The following is a 22682-nucleotide window of genomic DNA, read 5'->3' on the forward strand; positions in this document are numbered from 1 at the left end:
GGATTTATCTTAGCTCCACATCCCAGCTCTGTTTTCTACTAAGGTTCAGGCACAGGTGTGGTACTGTATTAAGTAGGAACTAGTGACTTGTGGCGGGTCTGGAATTTCAGTATCTGAAAAATGAAAGTGGAGAGTCAGGAATTAAGCTAAAAAAAATGTGCTGAATGCCCCTGTTACTGTGATTATTTGGGTCATTCAGCACCTATTTCAGTATTTGTTAGAACTGTGATTAACCCAGATATTTGAATCAGGATTGCGGACATGATAAGATAGACAATTTGCTCTAGTCTACAACTTCAGTCGATTGTGGTGAACATCTTATCAGTAATTCTTTACAATAACGTGAGCATGACAAATGTTGTGAAGCCCCTAGAAGGAAGTCACTGCTGATCAAGATTGAGGTGAATTTTCAGGGAAATGAAAGTATACTTGCACTGTACCTCTTTTGTACATTGAAGACTTCACAGCCTCCAGGGCTGTCTGCCATAACTTTCTAACGTACGGAGGGTATGTAAACAAAACAAGGAAAACCCCTCGGCTTGCCTGTGCCAGCCAACTTGGGCTCATAGGGCTCGGGCTGCAGCCTGGCCTCTAGGACCCTGTGAGGTGGGAGAGTCCCAAAGCTTGTACTTTAAAAATGATTTTGTGCTCTTTGGATTTTTTCATATTGAATTGATTGTTCATTGGAGAAGCATTTTATTTGCAAATTGAAAGAGACTGTGTAATTGGTCTATAATAAACTGAAGTCATGGGTTAAAAAATGTGAAAGACAATGACTCTTTGTTTACTTTATAGAACACTTTACCTGCATTGTAAAGGTGCTGTTTACATTATTGTATACCCAAGCCCTAGCAGCATTTTCTGTAAAATGCAGCGCTGAAGACAGGGTGGCATGGAAGAACTCAGGAGCTCTGAAAAAGGTTGGTCAGTTTACTAAAAACTAAATATTGATAAGATTGTCTATTAAATTTATCAAAAAGAAAAGGAGTACTTGTGGCACCTGAGAGGCTAACCAATTTATTTGAGCATAAGCTTTCGTGAGCTACAGCTCATTTCATGAAGTGAGCTGTAGCTCACGAAAGCTTATGCTCAAATAAATTGGTTAGCCTCTCAGGTGCCACGAGTACTCCTTTTCTTTTTGAGAATACAGACTAACACGGTTGTTACTCTGAAACCTGTTATTAAATTTATGAAGGATTTATTAGTATATTGTATCAATTCAGTGGTGAACTTAATGTAGAATAGGTGTGGCCTAGCATCATTAGAATTTCATCTCTGGTTCAACTACTGTTCAAGTAACAAGTGAATCAGATTTGTTTCATTTTTAGCTTAATCTCAGTGGACTCTACTATACATTTTGGCATAAGTAAGTATCTTTGTAATATATCAAAGTTCTAGTATTGTTTTACTATAGATTTGCAGAGTTGTGCTTAAAAGCTTACATGCTGCCTCTGTGTCTAGTGGTGTAAGTCCCTCACTGGCAGGAGCACTAAAATCTACTAAAGTGCTAATAAAAATATTTCAAGTAGTATTTTAATTTTACACATTAGTCCTGCTTTTCATTTTTAAAAAAATCCATGTATGGATTGGTTTAGTACATTTTTGGTTAATATATGATGGTGCCAATGTGTTGTTGCCAGGACAGGGAAATTTTTAAGGTGACCTGTCCAAAGTCAACTTTAGATCTCAAAATTGGTTATTGGAAATTGTTAATTAACTGTTGGAATAGAAACAAAATTCTTCATTAGGTCCAACCATGGTACAATTGGTCATTCCCCCAGTGCAGAAGATTATTCTTCTGCTTCTCATGAACAGAAAGTCCTGCCTGTTCTTTTCTGTGTGTGTAACTTTGTGTTTGAATGGAACAGTGGAAATCAGATAAAGACACTTTTATATGAAGAGGTTTTGGAAGTTTCACAATGTGCCATTGATAAAGAACTGATTTATAGACTGGGAATAAGACTTTCTGTTAAACTGATTCTTTAGCTAGATATAATGGAATAGAATAGAGTATTCCTCTCACTGTAAAATTGAAGTCCTGTTAGATGTACCAGACAGCAATCTAATATACTTACTTGAGTAAATAAAAAAGCAAGTTGTCTGCAAAGAAAATATGGAATTTTCTAGTTTTGTTCATAGTTATTAATTACTAGCCATGTGCAATCCTCTCAAAATATGCAATATGTGATGCACAACTGAGAAAGGAACCAGAGGAGGAATTTAGCAATATTGTGGGCCAGGCAGGTAATCCTCCTTCCTGCCGTTAGTAGTATTTATAAGGAAACTGAGACACCTGGCCTACTTTTCCCATGTAAGCACAAATTGGCCATGCTTGTCAGCACATACAACACTACAGTTTTTAAGTGCAAGTCAGTAGTTTGTCCAGAGGGGGCTAAGTAACGAAATTTTGTTATGTGCTATTTGGTATCTGAGGATACTGTGCAATAGGATGGATGCTGCATTATTGTTAAATAAATATTTTTTCATAGGATACTGTCATAATAAGTGTTCAATTTCAAACCCACAATTTTAGCATGAGGTCTGTGCACTTTTTTGTTTATCTAAATGAGACCTAAGTGACAGACAATTTTACAGGTATAAATCTGTGACAGAGAGTGCTTGAAAGTGCTGTCAGTTTATATTTTTTCACAGTCAAGTTGATAAATGTAGGCAGCTTTTTTATCCTTCATAAAATGTTAGTAGAATGGGTCAAGTTTTATCTGAACATATATTTTAAATGTTTCAACAGCTATCTACAATGAAATATTTTATTGTATGAAAATAGAGAATGATGGCACACTGTAGTCAGGTTTGCTACATGCTAAGATTTTCTCTCTCTAGTAGAATAATAGCTTTTTTAGCACATAAGGTAGTTTGTGCCTTAGGGTTGCAAATTATGTTCATGGATCAGCAAATGGATTTATGAAGTAGCAGAGTTTTTTCATCCTAAAGGCACTGAGAATCACAAGTGCTGAAACCTCTTGACATATGCAGCTAAATATGTATTGGTAACATATTTTTGTATTCTAGAAAGAAAAACTGGCATTTTCATTGGCATGCCTGTCTCTGACAGACGTTAATAAAGTTATGTGGGTAGTAGTTTTACATTATATGACACCCTGCTGCTGAAGGCTGTTCAGGGTTTGTGTAGGTAAATCAAAGTGAATGGTAACTGAAAGTCTGTCAATTCAAGAAGGTTGAAGGTTGACAGACCTACACCCACCCACCCACCCACCCCGCTTTGGGTACAGAGAGCCCACTGACCACTTCATACGCCACTTTAGGTAAAGCATGAGAGAGGCAGAGAACTACCCACTGGACACAGAACTACCCACTGCACCCTTCAGCAGACATAGTCCAATAGTGGCAATTAAAGCATCTCTGGTAGCTCCTGACAGCAGCCTGCCTTCCCTGCCTGTTTCTGGCAGATGCCTTAGTACCGCTGGCATGTGTACAGGGCTACAGGTTCAGGTAGTAGCTCAATGTCAAGTTGGTTTTCTTTACTCCTTTTCATACTCAGCTCGGCCATGAGATTATCTGAAACCCAGCCCAGGGAAGCCCTAATCACTCTGCAAGCTGCATGTAGCCTTTTGGTGACTGGGGGAATAAGGAAGGAGAAGCAGTAATGAGGAGGGAGCAAAAGAAGAAAAAAGATTTTAAGAAAGAAATTAAAGACCAGGGTTAAGGCTAGGCTGGAAATGGTAGATGAGAGTGTGAATGGGCAGAAGAAAGGACATATAGTGGTGCTGAGAGTCCTGGAGAGATGGAACACGGGGTGAAAAGAGGAACATCTCTTTGCCAAATCATCACAAGAGGAGCCTCCAACAAAATAGATTGGAGACCATTGGCTTAGAGCCTGAGCTAAGGGCCTAAATGGGGAAAAGGGATCTGGCCTGGCCCCTGCAGTGAATTTCACCCTCAGTGAGGAGTTTAAACTCCTAGAAAGAGATGATTAACCTTGTTGTACATTAGGGAAGTGAATGTCAATTTTTATACAGCATTGTATGGTAGAGCTTTTACATATTACAACCCACTTCATTTGTTTTGGTATTTTTTAAAATATTCGTCCTGGCAACATTTTGTCTTTCTGTTGATCATGTTTATACTTTTCTCACATGAACTGAAGTTTGTATCTGATATTGTTTCTTCTTGTGGCTATTTTTGTGTAATTTCAAGGAAGACATTTATGGAAATATGCTGCTTATTTCTCATGGTTTTCTGTAATTATTAGCTTTCTTGACACACAGTTATTATGGCACAAAGCTAAGTGACTGATTAAAAAAATAAATTCCATTGAATTTTTCCCTGTCTGTATAAATGTTACCCATTCTCTACATAGCATTAAATTTTCTGATAGCTTCTTTCCCATTCAATACATCTAAATTTCAAGCATTTCTTGGTTCAGTTTAATTAACGCATTATAGCAAAGTACAGTTTCAAAACTGCCACTTAACCTCACTGTATATGCTAAATATATTCCATCTGAATTGTATTTGATTTTAGGAGCTTTTCACTATCCACATATTGTTTCAGTTTCTACATCCTGTGTATTGTTATGCAGTATTTATTTGTGCTTAAAACATCACCCTTCCAATATTATATGTATCTCTTCTCTTTGAGTCAGAATGTGTGTGTTGCTTTAAAGGAAATATATTTCACCTTTGCAGCTTCTACAGAAACAATTTTCTCCTTATTTTGTATGACTGATGCAATTTGAGTCTGCCTTTTTCTTTATTCACAGAATACATCCAATGGAGAAAAGTCTTGGGAAGCATTACTGAGTCATGTGATTTCTGAGCTCTCTAAAGGGAAGATGTTTGAGGAAGGAGAAACTGAAGAATTAGCAATGGTATTTTTTGACAGTTTTGTTTAGACAATTTTAACAGGTTTACAAATCATTACTATGTAAATAGAAACAAAATGACCTTTTGTTTCTTTTGGAAATATTATGCAGTAATGTAGTCATTAAATCTCTTTGTTTAGCAGGATGCTAACAAATTACAGTGAGCCTCTTTGTACCACCCAGCATGCGTTATTTCTGGTGATTTTATTAAATTGAATGAAACTACTGACTCTATTAAACCAGGCATGTCTATAAATGTTAATAATCAAATATTGGACATGTGTGCTGCTTTTTTTTTTTTTTTTGCAGTGAATATATTTTGTCTGAGTAATGAATTGAATGGTAAAAAATACCTAAGCATCTATTGTCCTCTGTCTGTTTTGCTGGGTGCATAATTGATATGTTAATTTTTCCATAACATCCACCACCCATATTTTTTTTAATCATTCCTCTAGTGTTGAACTATTTTTCTTTTTCCAGTGGGAGGCTATTGGTAATCTAGCGGCTACTAGCAGATGAGAGATTAATTCTTAATATCTTTGGGTGTGACCACTTCTGCTAGGAAGCCCCAGGAGCATTACCAAAGGATCATTTGATAATAAATATTCAGCAATTCGTAATATTTGGTTACAAATCACATCCCCATATTCTTTAATGACTGGACATGTCCACCATATGCATAAAATCTCTCACTATAGTTTTTCCAACATTTATCTCCATTCAATCTATATACATATTTTAACCTAACTGGCGTGAGAACCATTGAAACGGTATTTTGAAGAAATTTTCTTTTTTTGTGCTACAGACTGATAAAGGTCCTCTTTTTCAGATCAAAGCCCATTCCTCTGGGGTAATTTATCTAGTTATTTGTTTGGTTTCTTAACGGACCAGAAGCCTTTGCTTCTGTTAAAGTTGGCTTTATGTATAAAGCAGCTTTTTGAGAAAGAGAATGCCTAACTGGAAGGTGCTATATCCTAGATTTGTTTGTTAGAAAATCACTTGAGATTATAAGTGAACTACTAGCCTTTGGAACATAGAATTTGGAAAGCAGAATTTAATAACCTCTCTTTTCACTCTAGGTTAGCCCTAGTGTTTGGTCTCCTGACTCAATAGAGTGTTATCTGCAGCAGTTCTGCCTGCCTTTCCTCAGGATCACCTGCCTTCTTCAACATCATCTTTTTGGAGGGGATTTACCCAGTTGTCAGGTACAATACGGGGAGGGAGGTGATGACACTGTTTTTTTCTGTTGAAAGTTTTATATACTATAATTGAAACATGTATTACGCCACCCTCAAAAGAGAAAAGGTCCAACATTTTGTATTATTTAGAGCAGATATTTGTTTAGCTGTAACATTGCTTCATGTCTGACATACATGAAAGACTTCAGATACATTGTAAGATTCTAGAGAATGTTTTACTATATTTTGCATATTTTTGTAGAAGGTGTCATGGCAAGAAGAACTGCTAACTTTGCAATATATTATATGCTAGATACTTCCTCCTCTTCATTTTCATAACCTCCTGTGGGCTTCTCTGGGAGATATGTGAGCAGAAAGGTTTCAGAATTGGCTTTTTTGCATGCAAAAGAAAAAATATAGAGTGAAATCACTGGCCATGGTGTAACTTTATTTTGCGTACATTGATGCTAAAAAACACACACACCCCCAATGTTTAATCTCAACCTCCACAGAATTTTCTTCTTTGTGCAAGTAATGTGTTAAAAACAATTCCATCAAGAATTAAGAGATACTGTATTTTAATACACTAGCCAGGGCCACCTTAATTCTGGCATTTCCTAACTTTTGAGTGTTTTAACTTTGCAACCTTATTAAAGTTCTTTTATTTTGTGAGAGTGGGTGGATGGGGGTGTGGGGGTGTAAAAAAAATGTAAATGTCCAAAAGTTATTTTTAAGATCAGATAAAATTTTTAATAGAGATTTGAGTGGCGAGGCAGTAGGGCTTAATAAATGGGGCTAGGGAGTTCATTTTGTGCATAGGGGAATGGAGATAGGGAAGATGTATTTTTCATTTATAGTAATATTCCATCTCAAAGATATGTCTGACAATCCTGTATGTTTGGGAGGGTCTTCTTCCCTCAGAAGTTTATCTGCTTCCAGCAGGTGGCACTGTGACCTGCCAACCACCTGTTCCTCAGACTTCTGGCTTCTAGTCAAGGGAAATCCGGAGTAACTAGTGATCCTGCCTTTGGCCACGTCTACACTACCCACTGGATCGGCGGGTAGTGATCAATCTATCGGGGATCGATTTATCGCATCTAGTGAAGATGCGATAAATCGATCCCTGATCGCTCTGCCGTCAACTCCGGAACTCCACCACAGCGAAAGGTGGAAGCGGAGTCGATGGGGGAGCAGTGACCATCGATCTCGTGTCGCGAGGACGGGAAGTAAGTGATTCTAAGTCGATCTAAGATACGTCGACTTCAGCTACGCTATTCTTGTAGCTGAAGTTGCGTATCTTAGATTGATTCCCCCCCTCCCTCCCCCACCCAGTGTAGACCAGGCCTTTGCTTCTGTCCTATTCCTATTGTGAATTCTTCTCATAGGACTGGGTTTTTGATCAAATGTATCTTACTTCTTGCTGACAGGATAACTTCAGGGCTCTTTTTAGTTTAATTAGTTTAACTGGTTTTACTTCCACAGCACAGGGATCTCTTCTTCTTCACCGTGTAGCTTATTAACATGAACTCAGCAGCTGAAGAGACCTGCTGTATGACAAAAGGAGTGCCTTTGCTTTTCCTGCAGTACTTGTCCTTGCAGTATGTGTGCATAAAGGGAAAGGTTCAGGGCCCCTGAAGGAGGCTTAGGGAGCAGCCACATCCCTCCAAGCTCTTCCAGAGGAATAGTGGGGGAGGAGAGCAGTCCCGTGCATAGTCACAGCAACCATTGGATGTGAACTTGAAGGCCAGTGGGAGAAAATATCTATCAAGAATTCCCTGCTTTAAATAAATTTCTCCAAAATGAATTCATTTGTTTCACAGTCTGGCTTCCTGAGTCTGTGAGAATTGATAGCACTAGTCTGCCTCTAAAATAATAAGAATGACTTCTGAGGCCCATCTTTAAAAGGGACAGGTAAAATTGAGACCGTGTTAAAGAGGGTGATCAAGACACTTGGCTTTCAAATTGAGCGAGATGAGGCTAAGTTACCTGCAAGTAATATTTAACCCAGACCTTAAAAAGGGAAACAAAGAAATCTGCTGAAAGTCATTATAGACAAGTAGAGAAGGAGAATGAACCAGCAAAGGCAAAAAACTAAAGCCAACAACCAAAACCGTTTGCATCATGATCATTTAAAGTGGATGCAGCAATGGCAACACCTGCAAAGGATGCCATAATAGTTCAGGCAGGAGACTTCTTCTCCAGAAGTGGCGCACACACACAAAGTTGTTATTGGCATTAGTATGGAACTGTATAACCTTCCTCTGCACTTCAGATGATGCTACATTTCCTTTGCTCTGGCTCTGGGCAGATCCTCAGACAGGGTTCTTACAATGCCTGCTGCTGCTGCTGCTGATCTTCTCCATGTTTCTTTCATGCTTCCTGCCAGAATTTAGATACCCAAATTGGTGGGAGGGGTGAGGTCTGGGACAGGCTTTTTCCCCTTTTTTCGCTCCTTATCTCTGGCCACCTTGGGAGTTACATGAAACCCAAGTAGCCATTTCAGCGGTCATTGGTTCTACTGGAGGAGCAGGAGGTGGTCTTTAAATAGCTGGGTACCACCTTCTTTCTCTTCAGTGGTGGTGTTTAAGACAACTGCCACATATTTCCTGGAAGAGAATAAACACAGATGCTGGCCAGCTCCCTGTGCTAAAAGGGAGATAGAAAAAGAGCAGTTCTGTTCCTCCCCTATCCTTTCCAGTGAGGAGTAGGAAGGGTAGAGCTGTGGGCCAGCCTTGACTGCAACTCATCTCACCCTTTCTCCTATTCTTTTTCTAGACTACTGTAGTCATTCTATATTCTATTGCCCTTCAATTTTTATTGATTCAGTAGATCTTGACCTTATCCCACCACTTTCTTCTGGCAATGGTCTCCTAAATCAGTCCTTCTGCACAGTATTGCCACTGTAGCTGAGAGACCCTTTTCTTCTGCAGCTCTGGACGACTGTAGTCGTCTTTCTGTATTTCTCTTCCTAATGAGTCTCCATATTTCACAAAACTCATTTTTAAAATATATTCGTCATCTGTTCCTTTTTTCTTCTGCAAGTGGACAAACTCAGTCTCTAGCTGGATGGGTTTTTGCTTAATATGTACTTGAACTGATGCAAGTGGAAAATTAGATGTACTTGAACTGATGCAAGTTAAATTAGAAAAGCGATAGGAACAGGGATGTCTTTCTCGTCAGACCAGCAATTCTCATGGTCCTACTAGGGTTATTTCATAGTCAAAAGATGGTCCTTCCCCTTCATATACATACTCCCATGTTCAAGATGGAGTCATTCTGGACAGTCTTACTAGCCACCACCCGAAAAAACTACTAGCATCCATCGGACTACAGTATGCACGTCTGACTGTATGTATTTAATGCTCCCCAGAACCAGCAATAGCTCCTGTTCTGCCATAGCAACCTGCATCTGCTTAAACAGACTAATGGATGGCATAAGTTTAGAGTTATTTAAAGGACACTAAGGAGGAAAAGGGAAAAATAACATAGCATAGGAAATGGGGAATAATTGGGAGTGATGGTAAGAAATTAAATGGAAAATTTAGTATGACTAGAATGTACCAAGGAGATGTACTAGACAGTAAAATGATCTCCATAGAAAAACTATTAGAACCCTTCTTGTTGTATTTTAAAACTAGACTGGAAAAAACGTTATCTGCTGTGCATTTACTAATCTTTCATTGGCAGGGGATCCTAGTAAATAGCTCTTTTCTATCCATATGTTTTGCCAGTTGATCAAGTATGTTTGCCCTGTATCTCTTGCAACTTTCACCCCATAATTCTGCAGTGAATCTTGTCTTGCCTTAGAACTTGATGACTCTCAGGCATTTCATTCATACCCATTTGGAAACAATCCTGATTTCATTCAGTGTATATTTTCCTGATCTTGTTTCTGTTATCCATCTCTTGTCCTATTTTACAAAATAATATGTGTATTTGTAATATCTTTTCTGTCAATCAGTTATATTCTATATTTGTTAAAAGCTGTATGTCTCCTTTGCTGATTTCTGTTGTTCCAATGAAAAATGTGTTAATCTTTGGCTTAATCTTTTGTGCAACCTCTTTTACTTTCTCCTACTTAAATTTTCTTTCCATTTTTACACTCCCTTCATTCTATAATTTGTCCTCTCATCATCTGTCATTTAATACTTTGCAGCCTCTTCTCTCTCACCCTGGATTACTCTGCATATATTTATCCAAATTGGTCTTTTATTATTATTATTATTATTATTTTATTCCTAATCATATACTTGTTGCCGGCTGGCATGCATCTTGGACATACTCTAATTCATTTATGAATACTTCACATTTTTCTCTTTCTACCCTTTTCCTGTATTGTTTTATCCCATTCATTTCATCCCTGTGTTATCAATGTGCTCTGCATAAATGTATGGTCTTATTTTATGTTTTCTTTCTTTTCTCTAATTATCAATTTAGGCTTCAGTTCTAAACATGTACGTATGTGCTTAACTTTAAGCATGTAAGTAGTTCCATTGAAATCAGTAGGACTACTTGTGTTTAAAATTAAGCACGTGTGTGTTTATAGCATCGGGGCCTTACAGCGGTTTATCTGCCTCTCAGATATATCACCAAAGTAATCTTAAAACCTATTCTGAATTTGTAGAGAATACAGCACTTCCATTCAAACTAGACTTCACTCTTAGGTCTGTGAACTGTAAGCTAACATTTTATGGGTTTCATTCTCCACTTCACTTAAGTTCAGGGGCAGCTTTAACGTGCACCTCTGATGTAAGGTCCCTCTGGGATTTTACACCACTGGAGAATCAGGTGCAGCAGAGCCTCAGTCCACCGTGCTCCCTCCCAGTCACTTACATATTAATTGATATGGAATTGATACATACAGTGCTGTGCTGTGCTTTGAGTTTATAACACAAAATGATCAAGTCTTTCTTGTTTCATGTCTAAAAGGAAGATGAAGAATTTACAGTTCTTGCAAACTGCCTGGGTCTATTACCATCATCTTTTCAGTCACCACATCAATTCACCAGTGCCTCTTGCCTTGATTGGCCAGTGCCAGCATTTAATATGATATCGCAGTGGTGCTTAGAATTGGCTTCATTTGCAGAAAGACATGCAGAACAAGTGAAGGTACGTAAAAAAATTTGCACCCCCCATACAGTGCTGATGTGTAAGAATGGAATTACTTGATTCTAGTTACGCTGAGTGTGTATGTGTAATGCTGTGTTTTAAATTTATCATGATAAAATAAGGAGGCAAAATGCATAGTTGAACCCACAACATGTGTGTTTTGTGTTTGCATCTGTTTCACTTGCATATTTTACAGGTACAACTTTGTTATGAAAACTTGAACCCTAATGGTAATCACAAAATGTTCTTGCCCTCAGTAGATCTGATTCATTCAATAGACCATTGAGCCATGGTCATAAAACTATTGATATCGTTTTTATGTTTGAAAAAGAACACTGCTGTTTTACTGTATTTTTCAAAAAAGACCTCTTTCAGTTTTTATAACAAACTCTTGTGAAATAGCAGAACAGTAATTTGTAAGAAATTCCTCACACATGTGTGCCTTTAAGTGGGTAACCTGCAAAAAATGGAATAGATTCAATGGTAATGTATTATTGGCTCTTTAAAAATTTTAGGCGAAGTTTTTCAAAAATAAGAGAGTAAAGTTAGACTCTGAAACTAATATTTAGGCACCTGTCTGATTTTTAAATGTACTGAGTATCCAGCAGTTCCCTTTGACCTCATAGGGAATAGCAGTTCCCATCAATTTAACTGGGAATTGTTGAGTGCTCAATATGTTTGAAAATCAAACAAGTTCCTAGACATCAGTTTCAGAGCCTAACTTTACCCTACTGTTTTTGGCCCCAAATTTCAGTACAAGTAGCAGCTTTGCCTGTCTATGCTAGGGACTGGCAGTGGCGCAGCTATGTCACTGGCTGTCCACTAATGGCTATAATCAGGGCAAATCCCCAAAGTAAACACGACTTTAAGCCCCATGTTTTACCTGTGAAGTTTGTTGCCTTTAGAAGGTGTAATGCATTGTGCCCTGAGGAAAGGCAGTCAGTAGTCCATTTGTAACCTTACTAAAGCAATGTATATGAGTATGCTGAGCTCCTTGAGGCAAGAAGAAGCATGTTGCTCTTGAGTGATGCTCTCTGGCTGAAGTCTTAATGCAGCATTAATAGTCTCCATAGGAAGCCAGAAAGCATTTAAAGGACACTTCAGTGCTTGTGTGGAATGCAGTAGAAAGAATGGGCCATCTCGAAGAGTACATTTCCCTCCTTTAAAAACAGTTCTTACATTTATATTCTGTAGTTCTAAATCTCACAGCACAGATAAATATACATGCAATACTGATAAATATTTCTATCATTTTCTTTTTAGGTTTTGCTTATACAAGAGCCTAAGTGGGACTTGCCATGTCTCCTTCAGTTGCCTGAAAATTATAATACCATCTTCCAGTATTATCACAGAAAGACTTGTACTGTCTGTACCAAGGTTCCTAAAGATCCTGCTGTTTGTCTAGTTTGTGGTACTTTTGTATGCTTGAAAGGACTTTGCTGCAAACAACAGAGTTACTGTGAATGTGTACTGGTAAGAGAGAATTCTACAATAAGAGAATTTCAAATTACTGTAGCTTTATTTCCATTTTTAAATTTTAAAAAAAAGTCATGCTAAGAAGTTCTGCATTCCTTTCTCAGCTCTGACAGTTTTCATTTCCAAACATGTTTTAAATAAATTTTTAGTCTGCCCCCTCACAGGAGACTTCTGAAGGCCCTTATGTATTTGGCCTGATCTCAAAGGCAACTCAAGTGAGATAATATGTAGGTACTCCTTCCTCTAAGAGCCAGTCCTTACTTTCCTTGTTTGGACAGCAACTAGCCTTATTCTCCCTTCATAATGAAGGAGAATAAATCGTCTGCTCTGAGGCCAGTGCTGATGTCACTAAATGGGTGGAACAGTTCTGTAAGTCAGTGGCTGTCACCCACTCTCGCTCTGAAGTTCACATTTGCCATCTCTGCAAAGCTGGCTTGCGAAAAGAATCTTGTGATTGTTCCTGAATTAGTATATCCATGGTACTAACACAAGACTAGCCATTATAAAATTAGTATAAATATATTTAAAGAGAAACTATCACATGGTTTTTAAGTCCAAAAATCAGTTTTGTATATAATTTTTATAAAATCTGATATTTATAGATGTTTTATTTAAATATGAATGAAAACAAGTTTATTTTTAATTTCCTGTAGTGTGTTCATCCTAAACTTTATAGCATTGTACTAGTGCAGGGAAGCTACAAAGTAAAACTGAACTGAAATAAAAGTAAAACTGAGTGGTCTATTTTCCTTTTCTGAATGAAATGCAAAATGTAAACAACACAGATAATGATCTTCAATTTTTGTTTGATTCATCTGCATTGTTGCTAATAACACCATTAAGAAAATGTTTTTGAAAATAGGATTTTTAACATTGTCTTTTAAATTTACTATGTTCAATGCCATGAAATCTTAATATGAAACTTGAATTATTATAAAGCTCTACTGAGTTTTCCAACAAGGCTACAAATTGTGGTTATGATTTTTGTGTGTGTGTTGTTTGTTTATTTGTGGCTGCTTGGCCACTAGGAAGTTGACTGAGACCACAAACTCATTTCAAATAAGCCACAGAAGAGCCATCAGTGTTTACTATTTGATCAGTACTGTCTTTAGATGGATATTCATATCAATAACTTAAAAATTAAAGGCTCCACATTTGATGAGTGTTCCTGTGAACCACATGCTCTTTATTGTAGGAATATGTTTCCAGTATTAGAGAAAAGCAGAGGGGGGAGTCAGCACACCGGGATTCTATTCTGAACCACCACTTTTTTGATGTGTAAACTTGAGCAGGTCACTTTGCCTATAACTTTCAAAATGTCCCCTAAGTTTGGGTGTTCAGTTTTTAGTGTTCAGGCTATAGATGTCTTGAGACGATTTCTAAAAAAAGTTGTGTTGTGCCCAGCTCCCATTGACTTCAAGGGATATTGTAGGTTTTCATCAGGTAGATCAAAGCCCAGGCCCCAACTGTCTTGAACTGAGCTCTGAAAAACTGAAACACCCAAAGTAGGCAGGAACTTCTGAAAAATTGGGCCTTAACTGCTAGTGTTCTAAGTTTCCACGTTTCTGTGCCTCGGGTTCCCCACCTCAGGGAACTCTGGGTCAGATTGGTAATTCCTTGAAGGGGATTCTGCCCCATCCAGCATAAAATGCAAGAAAAAGACATAAATTGTGAAGAGTTAATAGTAGAATGGATTTGCAAATATCAGCCAAGATGGTAACTATGGTACTATACCTAAAGTTGGCTGCTGTTTTCAGATCGCAAGCAGAGTTTTAGTAATTTCCTCTAAAATGTTTTTTTTAAGGCATTGGGGATTAAATGACACTTGACCTTTTAAAATTATATTTCCATTAGTTGCTTTTTTCAACATGAGCTCTACATGTGTTTTTTCCTAAAAATTGCCATGATGAAAAAACCCCATAAGGATAATACTCATGCACCTTTCTGAAGTGCTTGAAGTGACAGGTGCTTTATAAGTGGAAAATAGTTTTATCTCCAACTCTGTCACAAAAAAATAATATGGTATGAGAAAAAATAATCAAACTTTAAAATAGTTGGACATAAGGACTACATTTGAGAGGTCATTTTTATGAAAATATACTGCAGACAATAAAGGTATAGGACAAAGAATAGAATACTTTGCAATATTCAGAATTATATTTTAGTTGTGTGGTCATAAATTTCCTTTGTAGTAAAAATGTGTGGAAAGGGCTAAAATCTGCAAAATACAATTACAGAAATGAACTGCATAAATTAATATCTGTGTCATTCATGAACAATTAAAATATATTGTTGTAACCAGGAGTTTCACCTTTTAAGGTGTTATTTTTTTTAAAAAATTATGACCGGTGTAGATACTGTGAAGGGCAAGATGAGGAGCAAATACACAAGTATGGCAACATCTGCAAATAGGCGTCCATCCTGTAAAGCAGTGTGTAGCAAACTACTCTGAGTACTTCATAATCTGAGAGAATCTCAAATTTTCACTGTTCACTAAAAATATTTTGCCACACCAAATTGTGCACTTCTGCTAGTAGGAAGTTAGTGATATTGTTGTGAACACTTTCACTCAGTTTTCTATAGTAACTTAGTTTTTCCCCAGAGTGGCATGTTGTCTAAAAAAAGCAGAAGTACATTATTCCCTTTTTGAGTTTGGAACCATCTTCTACATGGGACTTTGTGTATATGCATTATGGCAACATATCATGTAGGAGGTTTTGGCTTATTCATAAAATGTTTGGTAGGCTCTACTTTGTCATGCAAATCCCTGGAAACATATAACCCTTGTAGTTATATGTTTCCAGGGATTATATGTTATAACCGTAAGTGTACAGTAGGGGCAAGGATCAAATTGTTCCTTAGTAAGTGATGTGACTTGAATTAATACAAGTAGTGTGTTTGAAATAAAATGTTCTTGCCTCTTTATTATAAAACTGTCAGCCATTAATAGGATATTTGTACTCTTCCCTCCCCTAACCCCAAAATATAACTTCTAGCATTCTCAGAACTGTGGAGCTGGGACAGGAATATTTCTTCTGATCAATGCATCTGTAATCATCATCATTCGAGGCCATCGTTTCTGCCTTTGGGGTTCTGTTTATCTAGATGCACATGGTGAAGAAGACAGAGATCTTAGGTAACATTTTAATAGAGCATGTTTTGATTTTGGTGCTTTATGTTTACAGTGTGTAATAAAACAGATACGGTAATTAACAAGTTCTCCCTTCCTGAGTAACACATATTTAGAAATGTAAATGTTGTCATTGTATTTGTTATATTATGCTAATTAGATTTATATTCTTTATATAAATAAAATGATCTGAAACTTGTTAACTAAAAAATTAATTGTGCTACTTGCAAGGTGTACATTGTGGTGCAGGAATTTCCTGCCGAATGTCACTTTGAGAAGGAGAGGCTTTGCCATCCTTGTGGATCCTGCTGATTCACATGGAATGGCATTCATTGCTCATTGAAAGCAGGATCAATCTTTTATGGAGGACTCTACTGGCTCCCTTTTCCCCAGTCTTTCAGGACCCCTGTTACAACTGGCTGAGTGTTCCTCTGGATGCTCAGTAGCAGCTTTGGAGGGGATCCAGGTTTCCCTGCCAGATTTCTTCATTATTGCTCCACCACAGCCCCATTTCCAAAATGCTCCCCTCCCCGCCCCCATCTTAGCAGGATGGGAGGGATGTTTGATTGGACTGATAGGAGAAAGACAACCACTGGGATTCTGAGAAGAAGGTGAGGGATGGGCAGACTTGGCACCTTCTGAGCCCTCCTCCTATTTAGAATGCATGTGGAGATTGTGCCTGGGCAAAGAAGGGGTAGGGAAGGAGGAGAGAGATTCTCCACCTCTCCTTGCTGCCATTGGCTAGGCTGTGGTGGGGAAGGGAAAGTTGATTGTTTCTCATGGCTCCCCACCCTGCTTGCTATTTGTGAAGCCCTCAGAGCATATAGCAGCCACTCTGCTGTGGTTGCTGCCCTGCCAAATAATGGAGGTATAGTTTGAGCTGTGCTTCTGTCATGATGTGGGCCTGAGCAATCACCAGGTTTTGGGATCAGGACAAGATTGACAAGGTCTCCAGTAGGTATTTCTGCCTCTCCAGCAGGATCCTGGAGGCCTGGTTTAAGGAGGGGATTTAAAAGTTGCATGTTTGTAATTTCACTGCAAATTGCAGCTGGTATTTAGTGCAGGTGGGAGGCTCCAGGGCGCTGGCTCCCAGAGATCTGGTGGACCCTATTGGCCTGGAGGAAGAAGGGGAGATGTTAAGTCTTCACAGATTGAGATGGCCTTCATGTGTACCTTCATTTCTTGTCATGGGTATAGGGTGAGAGGAGTCAGAGGTGGAGTGAATTCATGGGGTTAGGCTGAAGGAGCTGATCCTGAATATTGGCTGTTTGGCCACTGAACACCAGACTGGGCCCAAATAACTGCCTGGTATTTTGGAGTGTGGTTTAGCACACAATCCCCCTCCCCCAGATCAAATAAAAATTAATAAAGTTGCACCCTTCCATGTTAAAATTCATCCTTGTGTCTTTGTGTCCAATTATGCAGTGTTAAATTTTTATTGTGCAGGAGCCCTATAGAAATGATATCAAGCTCGTAATTCTGTTACAATGAGAGTCTTCAAAATCCATCTTGAGTGTGATGAAACTATAAGATAAATCACCCATATTCAAAACCTAACTTACATTTTACCAACAAATTTTATCAAATTGGAAGTCTGCACAACAACAATTTTGAGACTTCACACAATATGTGTAATAAATACACATATCAAGTAGCAAGGCATAAGAACATAAGAGTGGCCATACTGGGTCAGACCAGTGGTCCATCTAGCCTAGTATCCTGTCTTCTGACAATGACCAGTGCCAAGTGCAACAGAACGAATGAACAAAACAGGGCATCCTGTCATCCAGTCCCAGCTTCTAGCACGCAGAGGTTTAGGGACAGCAGGAGCATGGAATTGCATCCCTGACCGTCTTGGCTAATAAGCACTGATGGACCTATCCTCCATGGACTTTTCAAATTCTTTTTTGAACCCAGTTATACTTTTGGCCTTCACAACATCCCCTAGCAATGAGTTCCATAGGTTGACTGTGCGTTGTGTGACGTAGTACTTCCTTTTGTTTGTTTTAAACCTGCTGCTTATTAAGTTCATTGGTGACTCTTGGTTCTTGTGTTATGTGAAGAGATAAATAACACTTCCCTATTCACTTTCTTCACACCACTCATGATTCTATAGACTTTTATCATATCGCCCCTTGGTTGTCTCTTTTCTAAGGTGAAGAGTCCTAGTCTTTAATCTCCATCCAAAGCACACATGTATTTAAGTCAAAAAGTCCATTGGTGGTGCAAGTAAAATAGTGTTTTCACAAAATTAATATTGTCTGCAAACTTCAAATAAGGGCAAGATATGCGGGTATGCGCCAGCTTCTTTTGGGGCACTCCGTAAACCCAATTTAACTAGTTGATCAGACCAGACCACCCACCTCACATCCCAGCAACCCTGTAATACTCACCACAGCCCCATCAGCTACAGCCACCAAGCCTCTCCCCATTCACCCCATAGCCTACTAACAACTCACCCCAAGCCCCTCACTCACTGCTCCATGACCTTTCTGGCCACTCACCAGCATGCACCTCTTCTGGCTAGCACTCTGCTCCCCTCCTGGACTAAGGCAGCTTCTCCTGATCCTGGTGCCAAGCTCTGCTCCTTCCCATCACCTCCCCTGCACTAACGAGCACAGGCCAAATTTGAGTGATGAGTGGCGTAATGACTTGGCCCATCAAATTGCAGCACCATGCAAGATTGGCACAGGTGGCCTCCCCTCCGTCATGCATTCATTTTTTTCTTTTCAGTTTGTGTACATATATGTATTTTTATAGGATGCCTGTCTTTGTCTTTGTTTTAAAGCACACATGCATTGAAGCTCTTGACAAATAAACACCTTAAAATAATGAACTAAGCAGTAAGACATTCATGCCCGATAGCCCCTTCGTCTGGTGCATGGGGTCACAGTGCTGCTCTGCCCTAGTTTTCAGGTGCCAGAGTGACATTCCAGACCGCTCGGGCAGCCACTCCACCTCTGTGTGTTTCATTCTTCTGCATGTTCTGATCAACCATATAGAGCCCTTTCTACACAGAGCACCACTTCTCTGTAGACTTAGGGAGCGTACTCAGTACCTAGACTGCTGCCCCACTGGCCTCTCCCACAGCTTTCCCTACGATATGGGCTATTGAGCATTAATGTCTTACCGCTAAGTTCATTATTTTAAGGTGTTTGTTTGTCAGGAGTTTCAATGCATGTGTGCTTTAAAACAAATGAAGACTGGCATCCTATAATATAAATATATGCATATGTACATGGAAACTGAAAAGAAAAAAAATGCAAAAATCATTAAACTTCGCTTTTAGAACATTACTATTACTTAGAGCCACCTTATAAATATTTTACATTTGTTCTGCACTATTAACTGTTGATTTTTTTTTCTCTCCCTGTAGGCGTGGTAAACCTCTCTACATATGTAAGGAAAGATACAAGGTGCTTGAACAGCAGTGGATATCTCATACCTTTGATCACATCAATAAAAGATGGGGACCACATTACAATGGATTGTAAACTATCACTATTATTGTACCATATCATCGCCTTTACCATGAATGAATGCAACTTGACTGACAATAGCTTTAATTGAATGGGGGTTTAGCTCTTTCATGGTGGGGGGTGGGGTGGGGGAGTGAAACTATGCCAATATATAAAGTCTTTCAATAATTAGGTGTTTTTGCTACCAAATTAATGGTACGACAGTTTAAAATTTAAAAATCTCTTCTGAATGGTGTGAAAAATCTAAATTAATTCAGTAGTCTCCTTTTGTTTTGTATTTTTAGAATTCCACTAATGATGACAAGCACAAGTTACTTGTTTAGGGATGACAGGTCCCAGGAACCTTATATTTCTCTGGGTGGAATTGAGTCATTTAGCATCTTCTGCTGAAACACTGTATATGTGTATTACATCTGCTAAACATACTGGATAGATTTTTCTTTACCTTTCTTGTATTAATTTGAGATTTTTGCTTGATATCCAATTGTAATGATATAAAACACATGATTTGTGAGACTGTATAGTAACACTTGGTCTAAAAGTAGAACTTTAAAGAACATTTCACTTATTGTTAAAGATCTATTGAAAGATTTCACGCATTGCTGAAAACCTTATTTATTCTCAGGAATTTCATAGATATTTTCCATGTATAAGTGAAATAGCTGTGAATTAGGTAGCTTGCTATGAAAACAGAACACACATTCTTTCTTATTTTTTCTTTTCCAGAAATGAAATTTGCCATTTCAGTTGAGTAAATTACTGGCGATAACATATATAGATGTTAGTGTCTGTACAAAATTTGTCAGACATACAACATGGCAGGTTCTAATTACAACCCTGCCTGCCTGCCTTTCGTTGCCAACCAGATGCATGTTGCAGAATGATTGGATTGGAAACATGCGGGTTATCCTGCAAATAAAACACAATTTTGAATCTTCCATGTCAGCTCAAGAGGGTCATCTGTATTATATTTGTGCAGAGTAATCAGTGCTCTTTCTGCTTGATTTCCTAAAAAGAAAAAAGCGCAATAGAGGTGGTCCTGGTGAATGAGCAATGCATCTGAATCCTCATTGGAAGAATACCAAATAAACAGTTTATATTCAGAGGGCTTACAAATCCATGAGAATAGGCATGATTGGGCTAAACTCCACACTGTACGTAGGTAGGGAAGATTACAGATAAATACTGGTATGTAATATATTGCTACTAAGCTTTTCTCTCAAATGAGTCAGACATTTGTTGGCTATTTCATACAGTGCTATCAAGCAGTTCCTGGTACTAGGGACTTTTCATAGCTTATGTAAAATAAAATTTATATGTGTAAAATAAAAAATCTAATGCTAAAACCATGTGTACAAAATGGAAACTGATTCCTCTTTAAGGGTCTCACTGAAAGTCATTATCTAGTGAAAAGTGTATAGGGGAAATACAATGACTGTACAGCAGTCAAGAGAAGTGGACAAACAAAAAAATTTTAAAAAAGTGACGCCCTGAGTTTTCCCCAAGATCGACCATTAAAATACATTATAATGGTGTGCTGTTTTTTATATATATATACATATATATATATTTCAAAAGTATTAGAATACTTCTTGTAAGATTAGAATTATTCTGTTTCACCAACTGAATAGCTATGTCTTTTCCAAAATACTACTTTTTTAATATTGTATCATAAGTTCAGCCTGTAATATTTTTGCATTGCTCATAATGAATATTAGGCCATTTTGTAAATGTGGTTGAAGAGCAAAAAGATTCTTTACATCTCCAGCACAACATTATTACAGGGCTCATGAATTTGAGTAATCTATAGTTTGAAACGCTGATGCTATATTTACAAGAGATAATGTCTCCAGAAATTGATTACTGTGTATTATTTAAAATGGAATGTTTTATGGTTGTGCATATGGATGTGAAGTAAAATTATTAGCCTTAACTTTAAAATCTGGGTATTTCATAGTGTTTATTTTGGTATTGGTGAATTAGTCACCAGTCAATAAAAAGAAGAAAAAGAAAAAAGCACTTGATTCAAGAACTGTACTTGAATATACATGCATGCTGCTAAACTAGAATTTTGATTTCCCCCATAAGTTTTTTAAGCCTGCTATATTAAGCTTACTTTGAAAAATAACAGCTCCAAACTAGAGTGGTGGGTGTGGGTGTGTGCATTCTTCAAATGTACTGGTGTGGTATCCTGGATGACTGATTATTTAAGTACAGTACATTACTGTAGAATTTAAATCAATCTTTATAACACATCAAAAAGTACAAAAGTAGGAATACAGTAATCAACATTGTAAGATATGTTAATAAAAGTCTACTATCATTCTGTGTGTCTGTGGGCTTTTTTTTCTCTCTGCCTTAATGATCCGAGGTATATTTGTTATTGAAATGTGTTCGGTGTCTAAATATTTATAGTTAATAGTTAATGCATGCAAAAACATTTTGTACATAAAGCAACTCTGGAATGTTTTAGCTTTTTGGCCACTTAGCTGGTGTGTGGGTGTGTGTGTGTGTTTGATTACTCACTTCAATTCTTTTAATTTCATTTTGCTCTGAGTTATACCACTTAATGGTCCCTTATCTTAGTCCAAACTTTACCTCAGTCTGCTGTTATTTCACTGTTGCTATGGAAAACTGCTAACAAAAAAAAGTCCAAATTAAGAAACCAAGATTTAGGGAAAATCATGTTTGGTTGGTTTTAAGTCAAATTTATATTTGAGATAATTCTATCAGTGGAATTAAACTAGTAATGAATTTGATTTATTAAGCCTCTTTGAATCTTGAACAGGTGATAGTAATGCTCTGCTCAAAAAAAACATTGCTTCACCTTACTATTACTAATCTGGTCTTTATCCTCTTTGTGGGTGTGGATGTGTGGTTTATTGAGAAGGTTTTGATGAAGCAATTCCACCCACACTTTGGTTCTTACCATTTGGTTGTCTGTCTCCATTCTGTCTTCTGCTCAGTGCCCTGCATTAACATTAAAAAATGGTTTTAGTGGAACCAGATGTTGCCATTGCAGGCTCTATGGAGGGCCTGGTAGGTGTGGCACCATTCTTTAGTGAGGTCTGGTTATAGCTGGTAGTGACCAGATTTTAAAGAGAGAGAGAGAGAGTGTGTGTGTGTGAAATACTGAATTTGCAGTATGCTATGGTGTAGGAATATAAGATGAAGACTGATGTTTTGGTTTTAATGGTTATTTTTAATTGTAATTTCTTTTGTTCACACTTTCACTTTTATTACATTTTAATTTGTACTTTCTCTTATCACTGTCTTACATTCCACAGATTGTGTGTAATATGCTTTACATATTAAATATGCCTGTTCCTTTAAATAGTGTTTGAGAAAGCAAAATTTACTGTTTGTTCTATTGTTAAATTGGTGACAGTTTCAAAAAATTAATCTAATTATCCTCCAAACATCACTCGTGTTTTGTCTGCACTAGCATGTTTTAAAAAAAAACAAAC

At 37.7% G+C, this 22682-nt stretch overlaps 1 protein-coding gene across 6 annotated transcripts in view; it reads left to right on the top strand.

The window, feature by feature from the left end:
* Positions 1-21538, top strand: part of UBR3 (ubiquitin protein ligase E3 component n-recognin 3) — a 207487-nt gene extending 185949 nt beyond the window's left edge. For all 6 annotated transcript variants that reach the window (XM_073305786.1, XM_073305780.1, XM_073305781.1 and 3 more), the window contains 7 exons: positions 796-920; positions 4742-4849; positions 5923-6048; positions 10951-11130; positions 12394-12603; positions 15603-15742; positions 19113-21538. In XM_073305786.1, the coding sequence (XP_073161887.1) occupies positions 796-920; positions 4742-4849; positions 5923-6048; positions 10951-11130; positions 12394-12603; positions 15603-15742; positions 19113-19230 (1007 nt within the window). In that variant the 3' untranslated portion in view covers positions 19231-21538. The remainder of the gene's footprint in view (positions 1-795; positions 921-4741; positions 4850-5922; positions 6049-10950; positions 11131-12393; positions 12604-15602; positions 15743-19112) is intronic.
* The last annotated feature ends 1144 nt before the right edge of the window (positions 21539-22682 follow it).

This window comes from Lepidochelys kempii, chromosome 11 (genome assembly GCF_965140265.1).
Source record: "Lepidochelys kempii isolate rLepKem1 chromosome 11, rLepKem1.hap2, whole genome shotgun sequence".
Classification (NCBI taxonomy): Eukaryota; Metazoa; Chordata; order Testudines; family Cheloniidae; genus Lepidochelys; species Lepidochelys kempii.